Source organism: Anas platyrhynchos, chromosome 4 (assembly GCF_047663525.1).
Source record: "Anas platyrhynchos isolate ZD024472 breed Pekin duck chromosome 4, IASCAAS_PekinDuck_T2T, whole genome shotgun sequence".
In the NCBI taxonomy this organism is placed as follows: domain Eukaryota; kingdom Metazoa; phylum Chordata; class Aves; order Anseriformes; family Anatidae; genus Anas; species Anas platyrhynchos.
Window position 1 is genome coordinate 39,148,266 of NC_092590.1, and position 16,741 is coordinate 39,165,006.

General features: G+C 38.7%; 1 protein-coding gene across 19 annotated transcripts in view; it reads left to right on the forward strand.

Moving 5' to 3' along the window:
- Positions 1-16,741, forward strand: part of INPP4B (inositol polyphosphate-4-phosphatase type II B) — a 359,615-nt gene that overhangs the window by 132,389 nt on the left and 210,485 nt on the right. For 17 of the 19 annotated variants that reach the window (XR_011808668.1, XM_072036748.1, XM_072036745.1 and 14 more), the window contains 2 exons: positions 7,022-7,140; positions 8,980-9,096. Coding sequence is in view for 16 of the 19 variants with exons in the window: in XM_072036748.1 (XP_071892849.1) it covers positions 7,022-7,140; positions 8,980-9,096 (236 nt within the window). In the remaining 3 variants the exon portion in view is untranslated. Of the gene's footprint in view, positions 1-6,747; positions 6,869-7,021; positions 7,141-8,979; positions 9,097-16,741 lie in introns of those variants that run through there. The other 2 variants (XM_038178916.2, XM_072036760.1) reach the window with 2 other exon arrangements.

Here is a 16,741-nt window from a genome sequence, read left to right on the forward strand (position 1 = left end):
GCCTAAAATATGAGCAAAAGCTCTGCTTTGTTGGCTGTAGACTACTACAGCATTTGAGAACTGCACTGTTATATGCACAGTGTGCTTAATAAGGAAATGTAATATTTTTTGAAACATTTATGCTTTTATAACTGAATATGGCACTGTATGAAAAAGGTACTCTAGAGTTTCCAAAGGTAAAGGTGATAAAAGAAAAATATAAATCTAGAGCAGTTTGTTCTCTGCTTCATGACTTAAGAAACCAGCTGGTCTGAGCAAAGCTAGAAAATGACTTCCGTGACCTTGCCAGTTTGTAGATGAGTCTAGAACACAAAGGTAGCTGAAGTGAGGAGGTGTGTGATTGCTAGCAATGAATGTGTTGGAGCAGATCATCTAACAAGTTAGTAACGGAGTAACTGCACAACCTAAACGTAAGTAGCACACAATGGGTGGTTAACACAAGTAATCACGCACTCCCTTCTTCAGTGACAATATAACGCCTGTGAGCTGTGCGTTGATCCAGTCAGCCAGTTTCCTGAGTTTCTTGCATCTATCATAATTATGCTCTATAAATAACTGGAGTTGTCTAGGCTGAATGGTAAGGAAGCAGTATGAAAAAGGCCTGCTCTAACACGTCAGAAGAATTGAAACCCACGCTCAGGAAATGACTGTTATTGCTGCTGGTATCATCCGTGCGAAGTTATGGTCTAAGCCTTGGCATTTATTTTAGCTTTTTGGAGAAAGTAGGATACAGTTTATAAGTTCCATACTTGATGCTCTATTCTACCATGAAACTTAGAGTAAAACACAAAATACAAACTGACATTTCTCTAGTACTGCAAAACCCAGAGTGGGCAGAACTTGTCCTGAAATTCAACACTTGAGATATTCAGTGATAATTCCAATCAGTCTTATCATTTTCTATGCAAATGGTTTGAGTACAGCTTGCATCTTGACTCCTGGGCATGATCACATCTCCCATCAGCATACAGTGCTTTCTCCCAGCAGCCCTTGTTTCTATCTTATTTCAATGATTCCTGAATAATTTTATTCAATAAGCTGCAAATAAGGTGGGAAGTGATTGATATTTTTCTACATAGCATAGTGAAATATTACTTATAGTCAGTATTGCTAATATTGTTTTGATTTTCTTAAAACCTGTATTTGTAGAAATTCCATAGGTATCTTTGTTTCGTCTAATACAACTTTCTCATCATCTTTTTTTGTTGGACTGTTGGTAGAAATTGTCTTCCCACTGTTAATTACAAGCATCCCTGAGGATACATAACTGTATTATGTATGTGCATTTCCTTGTGATGCAGCTAGGTTACTTCAGGAACCAGCTGTACATTGCAGAGAACAGATAGGTGTTCTGTTTTCATACAAGGCTCTCATTCCCAGAGACAGGAAATGTGATCTTAAAACTTTTTTTTTTTTTTTAAAGTAAAAATCAATGGAGCTTTACTTGGATGCATGATCCAAATGCCGTCTTCATTTCTATAGACACTCCTTTCTTAATACTCAGGGTTATGCTGTGAATTTCACTGGGAGTCCACATGGCAAATTGCTGTGGGAGTAACAACTTTGTAGTGTGGGCATCTGTCCTTTCTACTTCCTAGGTAGAGGTGTTCTTACCCACCAGTAAACTGAAGCAATGTTGCTGACACATGAACAGGATATCCAGTTAGTAGTATTTATGATTTAAAACAAACAAACAAACCAAAACAACTAACTGTGGGACACTAGCTGGTGAGGTGGCCATTAACACCATCCTGAGTTAATAGCAGTCCTCAAACACTTGCCTCGGTTGCTTTCTGGCACGTTTTGAGGTACATATGATGCATTTCTCCTGTTCTTTTCCCTCTTGCGGTTGCCTTTACAATCCTAAATCAAATATGGCCAAATTTTTCCCTGTAGATTCAGAAATTGGATTATTCTGGGATTATTCTGAAGCCTTTGTGTGCCTGTCTGGAGGTATCGTTTCAGCAAGCTTGGTTAGCGGTGTGTGTTCAGTGGAGGCAGGAGCAGCGGCTTTACGCACCTTCTCCTCTTATACCACCCCTGGGGTGGAGGAAAATAAAATGTACACTTCAGTGTTACACGTTACACAAGTCTGATTGTGCAGTGCTCTTAGTTAATGTGTCCTTTTGCCCACTAAGGAATTGCTGCACCTCAGTTAATTTGTCTATAAAGACAGGCTGTACATTACTATTTATATACTAAGTTGCTTTGGGATAGTAATGAGGCTATAGTGCCAATGAAATGGAAAAAAAAAAATTGAACACGATGTTCACATATATATGTCTGTGTGAGATACAGGCTTTACAGGCTTCTCCCATGCCACTTATCTTCAGATCCTGCTGATCTTCTGTTCCAAGTGCATACAAAATAGTGTGCTGTGGAGAAAGCAGGGATAGTAGTTCATTCCTCTCCCTTGGCAGCCCCTTGGCATGTGTCTGGGTTTGGAAAATGGGAAGGAATGAAGTCATGGGAAATGGGGTTGTTTCTGCCACTGGTTAGAGAAAAAGCTACCTCACTAATTACAGTGTTGGCTAACACACGGACCCTGTGAATCCCTAGATTGTTAAGACATTCACCAATGTGTTGTTATTTCCCCTACTGTCCAACATGTACAAACATTGCAAAGTTTTGGTCTAGTCCTTGGCTTCTCTCCCAAACAACTCTGAGCAGAGGATGTCTGTCTTTCTCTCTGCCCACGTAGCTTGTTCCAGCTGCTGGAGCTTTTTCAGTTCTGGGAGAAGCTGCATCTGCACATGTCTCTGCCAGATTCATTTCTTCTGGCTGCAGTGGACTTGCTGCGTGGAGCCATGTTGAACACCTGGTCAGAATCATTGTAGTTTCAGGGAAGGTAGCTGAAGAATTTCCAGACTGCTTCTCCTTTAGTGTCCCCGTTCTCCTTTAGTGCATAGTTTTTAGACTTCATCCCTGTTCTCTATTCTATACCACTAATGTTTTCAGAAAATTCCCACTCTACCGTGTCTCTATTACTAAAAACACGAAGCTAGGTTCTGCTGCTTGCAGCATGGCTTGGTTCTGGCCAAGCAGTAACCAGTCATTGCTTTGTGTTGTCTTCGCATGCGTTGTGCACAAAGGTGGAGAACATGAAGAATGCGGCCAGCAGCATGCAGTGTGTGAGGGATATCAGGGAAATACTGCATGGGGCAGAAGTCAGGAAGCAACCATCTTCTTACCCAGCTTGTGTTTACTGCACGCACAGCTTGTATGCATGGTAGCAGAGCGTGCGTGACAATGTATAGGCATGACTGGTAGCAAAGGAGCACTTGTTTACTGGGATTTGTGAATAATTTCCTAGCCTTAATCATAGAACAGCTACAGCAATGAAAATGAAACAGTAATTAATATTCATTTTGCTTTTATTCTTTAGAAATAAGTGCTGAATGATACCAGTGTTTAAATATTTAATGATTTAAGGTGTTTGAAATGGTAAGACAGTTTTATGCATAGACCATAACATTTTGGACAATACATAAACATATATTTGAAAACATTTTCCAGAATGCTGTTTCCATTCAGCCTGTCATCTTGTTCCACACGTAGTGATTCCTTTGCTATGTTTTTCCTTTTTTCCTTCTTTTTCCTTGTTTGTTACAGAGAGGAATGGTTTCTTCTTGCTATCTTAACTTGCGCTTTGTTGATACGAAAACATAAATTATTCCTAATGCAGTTCTTCCTTAAACATTCATTGTATGCTGGTAGGCTCAGCCGAGATGGGATCACCAGGGGAATGGATGACTCAGGCTTTTGCACACTGAGTCAACAGTCACAATGAGTAGATTCATATAACTTTGGCATGTAAGTACAAGCTGTCACTTCAGTTCCCTGAGTTTTGTTGATGAGTTTTTCCAGAATTATTTCAAGCATAGTGAGGTATTGAGAAGTAGTGTGACCGAAGTATGGTCTGCGTGAATGTAGGTTATGGTGTGAAGTATATTAACATTAGGTTACCTGCTTTCACTGTGTTAAGAAAACAGCCTTGCTCTGCATTTTGTGTTTGTATTTTCATCAGTTTCTTTTGAATAACTTGTTGGTCATGTTCAACAGATCTATTTAAATTCAGAGCATCCGGCTTGTGTTTTCTTGCACAGCCATGTAATGTTAAACCTGTCCAAAGAGTGTTGCCTGTTTCTCTGGGAAGACTTAAGATTGTCAGAGGTGCTGCCTGTAAAATAGTTTAAGGGGTAATAATTCCAAGTGGGGCTGTGGAAGTGGACAGGATGTGAGTAAGATAAAACAAACTTCTCCTATCAGCTAAAAAGATGCCCTTACGTTTTGTTAAACATGTCATTCAGGGCATTTTTAAGGGAAGTGATGTGCTGGAGCGCCCAAACTGACACATTCTGTGTCACTCCAAATCTTCTATTCTCTGCCAGTGACAACCTTATTGAGTATCTTCTCTGACTGAAGGGTGGCTGTGAGCAGCAGTAGCCCCATGTCACAGTAGGCACAAATAACTGTCAGCACAGTAGATGAGTGTTTGATTTTATTTCATCCATCTTTCTGCACTGGGGGCTCCCAGAGACTTGTGGTTCTTTGTGCTGATCCTTCCGACTGGAGGTATGCAGATGAATTATTTTCATATCAACTCTATCCAGTAAAATTCCAGATCATGTTGCTGGGCTGCCTGTTTATGAGGAAATGATTTACTGACTGGTTTCCTTACAGTCATAGAAATGAATGGTCTCCTGTGCTCAGATACCGCCAAGATAGTGACCACTTAGTACAGTCTTCTTCCTATCTTTTAAAGTTTTTCAATTGCATAAAAGCCTGTATGAATAGGCTGATAGGAAACTTAGTCCTATCTGGTTCATGTTTTTGAGATACCCCACAGGTAAATCAAGCTTTCATTTATTGAGAGATTTACCTTTGTTCACCATGCACTAGTACTTCTTACAAGACTTCAGCTGTACTGTTCTTGCTAGAGCCTCTGTAGTTTTTTTTTCCCTACAAAGTTTGTCTTTTTCTGTGTTTATCTTCTTATATATTCCTGTCATCTTTGGAGGTCCACTGAAACGTGAGCTTGCTAGCCTTCTTTTGTGATGGCTGTGAAAAATTTGACTGAATGTGTGTTAGTGTTCCAGGTTCTGGTAGGGAACATCAGCTCTCTTGTTGTTCCTTTGAAACAGCACATCCTAACGTGCTGCCTTCTAAAAGCAGGATTACAGAGCGGACCAGCCATGTAAGGGTTGGATGGCGGTGTAAGGATTTGAGGTGTCAGTGGCTGTTGGTGGAAGTTGAAGTTCTGATGATTTCGTACCAATTCATTATGCCAGGTGTGGTTGCTGGCAGACTGTTACTTCAGGGTCTTGTGATGAGCTTTAGAAAGGCTGTAGCTCAAACTGGCAGGTGTCTGCCCGACCTTTTGTGCTGTAAGTGCTTTTTAGTAAATATAATGAAATAATTCTGCTGGGCCTGTCAGATGTTACTGATATTTAGAGTGATTTCAATAGTACGGTGAGCCTTAGAGATAAAGAATCACTGGTAACTTGCTATTCAAGTCTGGTGCTACTTCATGAAGACTCCATCATGCACAGACCTTTATTGTTACCCTATTTTTACCACCAAATGATAAGGTAAGCTTGAGGCTCGACAGATATCATTGGAAGTTTGTGCTAAAGCAGAAACTTCAAGATATTCCATGAAGGTTGAATTTCACTGTTTTCTTGTTCTCTTTTAAACCATTATGGAAGAGTAGGGGAGAAAAACACAACACCTTTGGACAGTTTTTTTTTTTGTTTTTTTGTTTTTTAATGTAATGCTCAATCAGCAGGTGCAAACCCTTAGGGGGGAAAAAAAATATAAACCAAGCAGGGTTGGCCTTTTGTGTGCATCAGAGCTTTTCTTGCCTTCTCATCAGACCAGGTTTGCTTACTGTGAGGATAATCTGCCTCACCTTTAGAAAGTTAAAGGTCAGCTGCACTTGAGGAAGCCCCTGGTTGGCAGTGACTGCTAGAAAATATCCCTAGCTCTTTCTTGACAATTAGCCTCTCTGAAACCATAGGCTTTTCTTTTCTTCCCCCAGGATTCTAGGATCCCAGAGTAGTTCTATGCAATACAGAAAATGCTGGATAAATCTTATTGCAGGACTCACTGTTGTGTGTTCATTACGGAATATAAGGTGCATGGGTTGTGTTTTTGAGCCAATGCCCTGTTAGTACATGTCCTGTATGCAAAGCAATTAATTGTGCTTTTGTTTCTTCCCCCTCCTTTTTTCTTCTTTGGTGCTTTTACCCTCCTCCCTCCCCCCCCCTCCCCCCTCCTAGTTTTCTTCCAGAAGGCTTTGAGGTATTTTAGTCTGAGTGAACTTGACCATCTCCATGACTATAAGTCTAGGTTAAGAATGAATTATTAAACAAGAATGGGATTGCTCCATATTTACCAAGTAAAATGAGTTTTAATGATGATGTCATATAGCCAGAATACAATTACACTTCTCATGTATATGCCAGTCACTAACAAGAGTTGGTTTTTTGCTGTCTGCTTTTAGGTATGTAGATTTTTTTTCTCTGTTAGTTCTAGTGAAAAGTTGGTGATGTAGTGTCAGGCTATGTAAACCAGTCTAATGACTGATAGCATTGAACTGGTTTAGAATGTCTTTCAAGTGGTCATATACTGTGAGAATTGACAGAAAAGAGATAATCATTTCAGGCTGCAAAGATTTTGAGGCAAATTAAATGAATGCTTATGTAAAATTACCCACTATCCCAATGTGTGCGTGTGTGGGTATGTGCGCGCGCATTCATATACCGGAGCTGATGAGCCTCTGGCAGGGAGCTTTGCAGAAGCTGTGAGTATTTTTAGTGGAAACGAAATCTCAGTTCAGTTCTGCAGCATGTGACTTCCTATTTCTGTAAGTTACTTCCAAGGTACTTCCTCTGTTAAATCGGCTTGTCTCTGGAGATTTGATCTGGAGCTAGCGTGGTCTGCTTTGTCCTGTGCTTGTGGCAGAGTTTTCCCAGAGTTTTCATTTGAGTATTTTATTTTTCTTTTGTACTGTCTCCAGCATGCAAGGGTCTAGTGGCTGCTACCCGTGATCGGAAGCTGAATACGTTTATACAAGTCTCAGTGGTACATCCAGCAGAGCACATTTTGACGAGGTATTCAAGCACTGAAATCGTGGAGGTGAGAGTCTTTCTTATTCAATTAACATGTTGATTAATGAATTGCTCATTTTTTTTCTTCAGAAAGTGAATGAGAAATAAAGCAAGTTAGTGCATAGTCTTCAGTAAGGCAAGCACACTCTAGCTGTTACCAGGGCATACCTAGGAGTGTTCTGTAGTTCTTGGCATTTGACCAGGACAAACAGTTAGAAATGAACTTGCCTTTTCATGAAACCTCTGTTTTTCCAAGCAGAGACGTAGAAAATACTCCGCTTCTTCACACACTGGTCTAGACTGAACAGGGAGTAGTTGCTCTTGAAAGAGCAAGACTATGCAAAATAAAGCTAAATGTGAACTTTATGGAAAGTATTTTTAAATTACAGAAGGATGCAGTCACGTTAAGTAGATTTATACTTCGGTTTACTTTTTCTCTTTTGGAAAGTTGACATTTTTGCAACTTGAAAAATATTAGCCTGCTATTAGGAGAAGTGTGTATGTTATGTCTGAATTCATATAAAATAATTAGTAACTTGAATTGCATATTACAGCACAAGTTGTCTCAGGCTGTTTTGCTAGTTTTCATTTTCCCTGTAAGCATTAGTGTCACAAACAGCAAAAACTGTTTACATGGAAAATTATTTAAGTCTGAGCAGACAATGTAGGTGTAACTTGTTTGATTTACTGTAGAGATTCATTAAGAACAGCAAAGTCTTATTGTAAATACACACCTGAACTTACTTTACAGAAGGCTTGTTTTAACTTAAACACAGTGAGAATATTTCAGGAGCTCTTTGTGATCTTCATTCCACCTAACTACTAATTAAATGGTTACAGTTGCAGCCACCTACCGTCCTGAAACTGCTTAATTCAAATACCTTGTATCTGCTCAGGATGTTTCATTGCAGACTGTCTGGAATGATGTTATGTGGAAGATAGAATAGTGTTGTGGGTTTTTTTGTTTTGTTTGTTTTTGTTTTCTTTGTTTTTAATAGAAGTGCATGCATTTCCTAACACAATCTCCTGATACAGGACATATTTGAGGGCATGAGTAAACCCATCAATTTCTGTCAAGGCTCTTAGCTTCTTTCACAGTCAGGCTTTGGGGGAGGAGGAGGCAGGGGCACAGGAAAGCTATTTTGGGCAAGTGAAGTTATGTTCATCATGCTAGAAACTTTATTTCACTTAATAGAGAATTTAAGGATACTAGTCTCATAACCTTTGGGAGGGCTTTTTTGGTTATAATTGAACATTAAGGAGTTACAGGCAAAGATTTTACATGATCAATTTAATTGTTTATATATTTGAAATTATGTTACAGTAACTTCCATGTACAGCCTGCAGATGTGATCCTAATGTTACAAAACATAGGAATGTTGTTTTAGTCTATTACTATCCAAAGAAAGGAAATGCAGCCCCTCCAAAAAATCAGTATCCTTAATGTAACACACGGTTTCTGTAGCATTTTTATAGACATTTTATTATGATTTCATTTATACAACAACTAAGAAATGTTATTTATGGGTTTAAATTAATGTATATTTTGAAATACTTCCTGAAAGTACCCCAGGACACTGCTTATTACAGATCATTATTTCACATATTGATGCCTGCAGACTGAACTGTTTGATGGCATGCAGCTGAACTCTGTTTCAGAAGCACTAAAATTCTTTTCCACTGTGAAAAAAATTGTGAAGTTGTCCAGTTTGTTATTAATTCTGTGTAACACTGGGATTTCTACAGCAGAGAGAGATGAACAACTAACTACTTTTAAGGAGCTCACTGTTTCTGTACGTGCATCCCTAATGGCATGCTACATATTGCACAGCTGTTACTTTACTGAATATTTACTTGTGTTACGCAGGGAACAAGAGATCCACTGTTTTTGACTGGTGTGACATTCCCACCGGAGTACCCCATCTATGAGGAGACGAAAATAAAACTAACGGTCTACGATGTCAAAGATAAATCTCAAGACACGGTGAGTGTTTTGCTTCATTGCTTGCAAAATCTTATTGAGTATTTAAGTTTCTCACTGCGGTGTTCTTTGGCCCTCTTTAGCAGGTTTACATACTAAAGAAATGAGGATACGTAGAATTGGTTTTGCTTTTCTATTGTACCTAAAATGTACTTTTTGTTACCATGTTAAAGAATAGAGAAAGAACCATTAGCTTTAAACAGACCCTTTGCTATTGTTCAATTGGTTACATCAATCAGAACACATTGCTGAGAAATAAAAGATTGCTCCTGTGTGCTTTTTGATGACAGAGAACATACGGAATAGATTGAGGTAACATAAAGTTTTCAGAAATGTTTCTGATCATATTTTACTTTTATGACAAAACCAGGTTAATAATAGAACCTGTAACGTGATGTTTGAGGGGGATGGTCATTTTGGATTTTAACCTCTTGGGTGGTGATACCTGCAACTCTACTATGACTCCTGCTATTACTGATTCTTAAGGGTCCAAAATTGTGTCCACTACCAAGGGTGAACCATTTAGATTCCAATGTAATACATTTTTGGTTGCCATGTCAGCTTCTTATGCTCAGAAACAGTTATTTCAGATGATATGTGGAGGTCAGTGGGACTATTTGAGTGATTTAAGTGTCAGACATAGACCTTGTGCCATTTTGTGTGCTCCAGGTGATCCAGGACAGACTTACAGTGCTTGAAGATATAATAGGACCTATGAGAGAATTGTGGTTTTTGTCTGACAGCTGGACTCCAGCTGATAGGCGTTGGAAGCAGCCCTTGAAACCTGTATTTAATTAGCTGAATTGCTCTTTATGTATCTGTAATTGGCCCCCAATTTGATTAAAGACTATATGAGCTCATGTCATGCCTGTGTATGCAGTCATTATCCATAAGAAGGAAATTAAAGGGGTAGCTTAACTTCTGACTGTCTTTGAACTGCTTACGTGAGTGAAGTTATGTTCAGAGAACCTCTATATTTTTTGAAGATAGAAAATAGTTGATACGTTTGTTTAAATTTTAGAGTTGCGAGCAAACAGGTTAGCTCTTCCTCCTTGCTCTTCTCTTTAATGGGAGTCTGTGGAGTATTTTACCTGTAGAATGTGGATTTCTCTCAATTTATAGACTAAGGTATTTTTTTCTGGTTAGAAGTAACTGGGCAGGAGAGTGTACACTTCTCAGAATGAGAGTGATTTAATTTTTGATTGTGGTTCAGATTTAGGGGCTACAAATGGTATCTGCTGTTTCTTCAATAGAATTGTCACCTATGAACAGATACAGGAATTAAGTGAAAGGGGTTTGACTTTGTCCCATCCCTTCCAGTTCTTAAGCTATTGTGACTGACAGCATGATGGATAATAATATTCCATCTGTAAGGGCAAAAATGGACTTGATTTGTAGACCTATCCCTGTACTTTCCTTCTAGACATATACTGCCTATTCTACAGGACAAATTACATATGAAAGATCTAGTCTAGAGCATGAATATAATTTGATAGCTTTTAAGAACTTTAAAGAAACTTTTGCAACTGTTCCTTATAATTGAGTACAGGACTGGAGTCTGTCCCAGAGAATCAAATTAATATAGCTCGTAAGACTCTGGAGATGTAATATTTTCCTTTGGAAATTGGAAAATGTTAATGCCATCTGTTTTACGTGCATTTAACCTTTTTTAATAGTCAGCTTTCTTAAAGCTGTCTATAGGTAAGAAAAGATTAAATCAGCTGTGAGATCAAAATCAGGGTATATTGCAGCATGTGTGAATGACCCTGGGCCACCCAGGTTGAGACTTGATTTGTGGCAATATTTGGACTTTTGCTTATTTCCTGGAATATGAGCAAGGATAAAACTAATGGCTTGACTTTCTTTCCTATAACTGGAAGCTGTCACACTTTCCTGTTAGTTCAGGTGGTTTTGTTTGTCTTGTTTTGAGTCTTAGAGATGTATCTACATTCATAAAAGTCAGCTTTAACTGAGCTAGCTTGATACTACCACTGGCTTGGCAGCAGCGCTACAGAGCTCAGTGCTTGTTTTATGATTCAAGAAGTGGGATGCATCCCTTTTGCAGAGAGCTTGTTCCAAGTGTTGTGGCTTTACAGTTACGGTTATCCAGGCTACAGTGAAGTTGGCTCCTTTGGTCCATACAAACTGCTGCCACAGCTTGTGACCACAACACGTAGCCCTGCCATCCCTGCAAACTCCAACACAGGCAGTCCCCATGGGGTGAAGAAAATCCAAGGTTGCTGGGTGTTCTGTGCTATGCTCAGCTGTGCTTCAAGGCTGGTCATATTTGTCTCCAGCTCATGAAAGTGATTGTTTACGGCAGAAAAAACCTAGGATGTGACTGCTGAATGTTTTTGCAGAAATTGGACAAAAAGCAACAGTAAAAAAAAATTCCCACAATATCAGAGTTATTCTACTCTTAGTACTTAAGTTAGCCATTTCAAAGTAGCTGATATCACTCACCACACTGCAGTTCAGCAATATGCTTATTCATTTCTTATTTCTCATTTCTCTAGTAATTTTAAATGAAGTTAAAGGAAATAAATTCTGTGTGTTAGTCAAACTTTGAGCAGGATGTTACTGTCACAAATGGAGGACTGTAGAGAAAGTAGGGAAAGGGCAGTATGTATCTCACAGGATTAAAAGATTTCTTGTGTTTTGCCTAAGCCTAGTTTTGTCTATACAGAAAAAGATTAGGCCTTGTTTTCAATCCAATTGGACTTTTGCTGTAATGCAGAAATATTTAGATACTTCTCAGCTTGTACACACAGGTCATGATGTAAAGTGGAAGGGTATGCTCCCTAGTGACAGACAACCGGATTATTTTTTTTTTGCATTGCTGATACGCTGTTTATGCTGCTCTAAAAAATAAAAATAAATAACCTTGCAATGCTTATATCAGGAAACAGGTAGTTGGCTTCAGTCTTGTCTGTCATTTAACTTGCATTTATAACAGAAGAGCAGCTTAACTATATTTAAGTACTGTGCAGCTGGTATCACATTCACTGTACTTTACACGCTGGATGTCCTAGCTGCACTTTTCCCTTTCTTTGCATGTCTGTTTGATGTTGATCGTAATTATATCTTGGCTGTATCAGGTTGTCTGTAATTGAGACTTCTTAATAGAATGAGACAACTTTTGTTATGGAGAAAACAGAACATGAGGTTACTGTAAATTTTCATGTAAATAGAAGCTTCTAATAAAGACGATGCTATTCCTACTTAACTTGGATATAGCTGGAATAAAGATGCTAATAGAGTGTTCACGCAATGTAATGTAAATCCAGCGAGGCCGTGCATACAAAGCAGTGGATAATGCCATGTTCTGAAAAATGTACAGTGACATCTGTTTCAACATCAGAAAGATTTTCTTCCCATGTTGCCATAAGCAAGTTTGTTTCAGTGGCTTGAGTTGCACTGCCTTTGAGATTTTTTGATGGTAGGGTTTTGTCTAAATGCTTGGACTGCACCTGTTCTTTAAGTCATTGTCCAAGGAAATTTGGATTAGAGGCTTGAACGTTGTTGAAATATCACCACTGTATGGCTTTTGCACAGGCACGCTATTCTTAGCTTTTTGATAAACATGCAGGTTTGCTCAGTTTGGTCTAGCAAGTTTTAATGCTGAAGCAGGATTAATTCTCTTTGAAAATAATGCTTAGTGCAAGTCGGGTAACACTGCTGCATGACAGATCTGCAAAAGATGTGAAATAGATGAATTCATGTTACATTAAGGGAGGGAGTGCTAAGTGGCTGGTTTGGGAGGCAGCAGTCTTTCTGTTCTGTATTTAAAAGACATACATTTGTGTCCTGCAGCAAGCGCTCTGAACTTCATTGTGTGGAACAGTGTGACTATTTTTAGCCAAGTGCTGTAGCATTGAGTGATAGTGAGGTTTTTGTTTGCTTGTTTTTTCCAGTTGGTTCTTCTGTTTCTGCATCTGATTTGTGTTGATTTGATACAGGTAGAGACCCAGCTTAAATTCTTCCTACACAGACTTTTCTATCTGTAAAGTGGGTGTGAAAACATTCTTGTCTTTTATTATATTAACACAATCTAGAATTGTGTTCATTTAAATGCAGTGAGATGTTCAGGTAAATGCTGTTATCATGTTCTGGCATGGCACGCAATGAGTTGTGCTGCTTCTTCTTGATGCACATGTGGAGAAGTGCTGGAAGCAAGGGGCAGAAGTCTCAGTGACTGCTTTCTGTATCTGGTCTCTGCAGCTCTCCTTTGCAGATTTCCCTTCCAGAGGGAGGAAGAAATGAATCCAGAAGCTTGAGAATCTGCTTCAAAAGCAGAGAATTTCTGTACAGTTATGTTTAGAGACTTAGTTGATTTCTTTTTTTTTTTTTTAATCTTAAATATCAGCAGGTAAAGACAATCTCCTTTGGATGTATTTAACTACTGGAAATCACACGTGATGTTCCGAGTATGAATAACCACTCTAATACTGCCTACTGAGAGCAAGGAGAAACTTGTTACATAAAAGGCAATAGAAAGATTATGCATTATGTAGTCTGGTCTTGCATTTTTTACTTAATTACAGAAATTATAATTTTATTATTTAAAGAGTAATAGAGATAGGAGTGCAAATTTGTATGTGGGAACAAGCATTATGAAATGACAAATTCTAGTTTATTTAGGCTTCAAATTACTTGTCTTTGACTGTTCAATTTTAAATCTTCCGCTAAACTTGCTGACAGTGAATGAAAATTCACAAACGCTTTTCCTTCGTGTGTTTCTTGGTACTGCAAGTATCCCTGTTAAAATTGAATCACACTGGGTTGAGTCGGAAATGAAGACTGTCTGTCATGAAAAAGGCATTTTAAGTTGGATTTGAAGCCAGATCTGAAGTGACAGTCTTCCATGTTCCCTCGTGGGCATCGATCTATATGACAGACCCACCACACAGCTTGGTGTGACTTGCCATTTCTGCTGAAGAGGCTCACTGCTTGAATATTAGTAGCGCTGTGGAGCGGTATGTGAAATGCATTAGCAGAGATAAATGTGGAAGCTTGCACATCATCTCCCTGCACTCTGCCTGCACCGGAGTGCTCTTAGTGCCTTGCTCTTGTGAACGCTAAAACTTCTGAAGCAAGGCTTCTTTTTTCTTTAAAACTCAAAGTAGCGTTGAAAGTGCTGCTCTTTGTTTAAAGAAAAAGCACTTCACATTCTTCCTTTTCTCAGCTCTGTTCGCTGTCATGTCTGCAGGATTTGTGGAGAAATATTGCCTTAAATTAGAAACTTATTTCTTTATTTTTAATAGAGCAATATTGCACTGTACCACTTTCCTACCCACAGAAATACTTGTAATAATCCTTTATTCAAGCTTCTTTTAAGCATCTTGTGACTTTCTTCATGAATATGTACTTGATAGATTCAGTTTTCCTTTTGTTTCAAATTCTGTACTGTCACCAAATGCCAGTAATGGCAATATAGGGGGAGGAAATTCGTTTCTGTTCTTCTGGTTGTGTGCGGGTGGAATGCACCGAAGCATTGTTGTCTGTCTTTCTTGGTATTTCTTAAAAGTCTGGAAGCATAAAGGGAAATTCAAGCTACTGACTTTCATTTGGTTTGAGATTGAAACAAAATATTTCTTTGAAGTGGCTGAGGTGTAAGGAAAAAAGGTTTCTTACACTTCAGTGAATCTGTAAGATAACTGGGGATAAGTGTCAAGACCAGAACAACTACAGGTGCATTGAACTTAGTCCATTTGTAGCTTTAACTGCTGTTTGTGCCTAGACCTTGAAAATTCAGTGGGGAGGGACTTGGTTTTGCAAAATCCATCTCTTCCAAAACATCCCATTTGTCTTCCTACTTTTTTCCCTTACTCCTTTATATTTTTTTCCAATTGAGGCAAATTCTTCTTTACTGCTGTGTCTTCAGGGCAAGTTGAGGTCTACTGTTCGGTAATTTTCCTCTTTGTTTTTTACCTGCTATGTCAATCAAATGCTGCTGTTGTCTCTCATCAGGCAAAGGTTTGTGCTAAATGCTGACCATGGTAAACTGTTGTGAAACTGTGAGTGATGAGACCAATTGTTCCCTAAGAATATAAAGGATGCCTTGGAAATTGCTCATTTTAAATGTAGGGAAACAAACGGCAGTCCTTTTCGGTAGAACTCATTTTAACTAGGTATGGATTTTGGTAACATAGGCACGGTTGTTCTAATCTGTTAGCACTGTCCAAATCACTTCCAAGTGTGTCACTCCTCTACATGTACTCTGTATATGCATATCCATAGATAACTCCCTCCCTTGCTAATCCAGCACAGAAGACATCAGAATAGTCCAACTTCTAGGTGGTTGTCAGACTGTCTTATTTCTAATGACCTAGGGGAACCTAGCATAGAAGGCTGGGCAGAGGGGAGGCAAGGTGTTTCTTTAGTCAGTATGGAAGCAATCTGGCTATGGAAACATTAGCTCGGATTGAGGAACGGGCTTCTGTCCCTGCAAAAGGTTGGTCTGTTTCCTCTGCTAGAGCCTTGGGCCCAGGTGTTTCCTGCATCCCAAGGAGAGGTGGCTAGTAATGCCGTCAGGTTGGATACACAGCCCTAGGGGCAGGCAGCAGGTTCCTGGGCCATCCAGACTTTGCAAGCATGTAGGATTTCCTTCTACTGAATGTGGCAACACAGGCAAGTTTGAATGACTCAAAGGGTGAGTGTTGGCTGTTAGGGTTGTGGACTTACCTGTTGTTTAACTGAATGATCAGTTAATCCCATCACACCAGCACAAACTCTAAAATGCATAAAAGGCAAACAGACATTCGAGAAAACAGCTCATATGTTTGCCTTTATCTGCACCTAATTATAATAATTATAGATGCAACAGTTGCCATATTCATCTATAGCTGCTCGGTACTTATAAATGAGAGGCACTCCCTGCAGGTGAAAAAATAAGTAGTGAATGACTTAAGATTTTTTTTTTTTCCAGTATGGAAGGCTTCATTTTGCCTGCTGGATTCATTTTTGGTAGTTAATCTACCTGGAAAATAATCTCGCAAATACATGCCTCTCTTGTTGATATAGAAGCACTTGTAACTTTGAGTGGGTGTGTTGAACTCCTTGAAAAATCAACTGTGAGCTCCTCGTGTTTCATTTTTCATGTTTTTTATTTGCGGCATTTTTCCTCCAAATAAGGCTTTAGAGTACTTTGTTATATGTAATAGTTTTTATACCACAGTAAAAATAAATAAATAAATAAATAAATTTGTGCCCTTTTTTTCCTTGCTGTTGAAATTGTATATTAGTGGAAATGAATTTCTTGTAAATGTTGAAAAAGAAAGAAAAATAGATGTTTATAGCATAGCTTTTGCCTCTTAATCTTCACTAAGACACTTCATTTTTTTCTCAAGACATGGTTTAGGACTAGTGAAAATAATGAAAAGACTTCCTGGAAGTTTGTGGGTTTTTATCTCGAATTTTTAGCATCTTGAAAATCATATTCGTTTCAAATTCTCAGGCATCTCAGTTCATAGAAAGGCACTGAGCAATATTAAGATAAAATAGAAGGTACAGTATATTTGAAATCTGATCCTTCGGTGCAAAAATACGTCTGCATGATATTTAGTATCTTTAAATACAACAAGAATTGATGGAATAAAAAGAAATGTATTTGAAACAGTGCTAAGTCTGCTTGCATTTTTGTGTTATG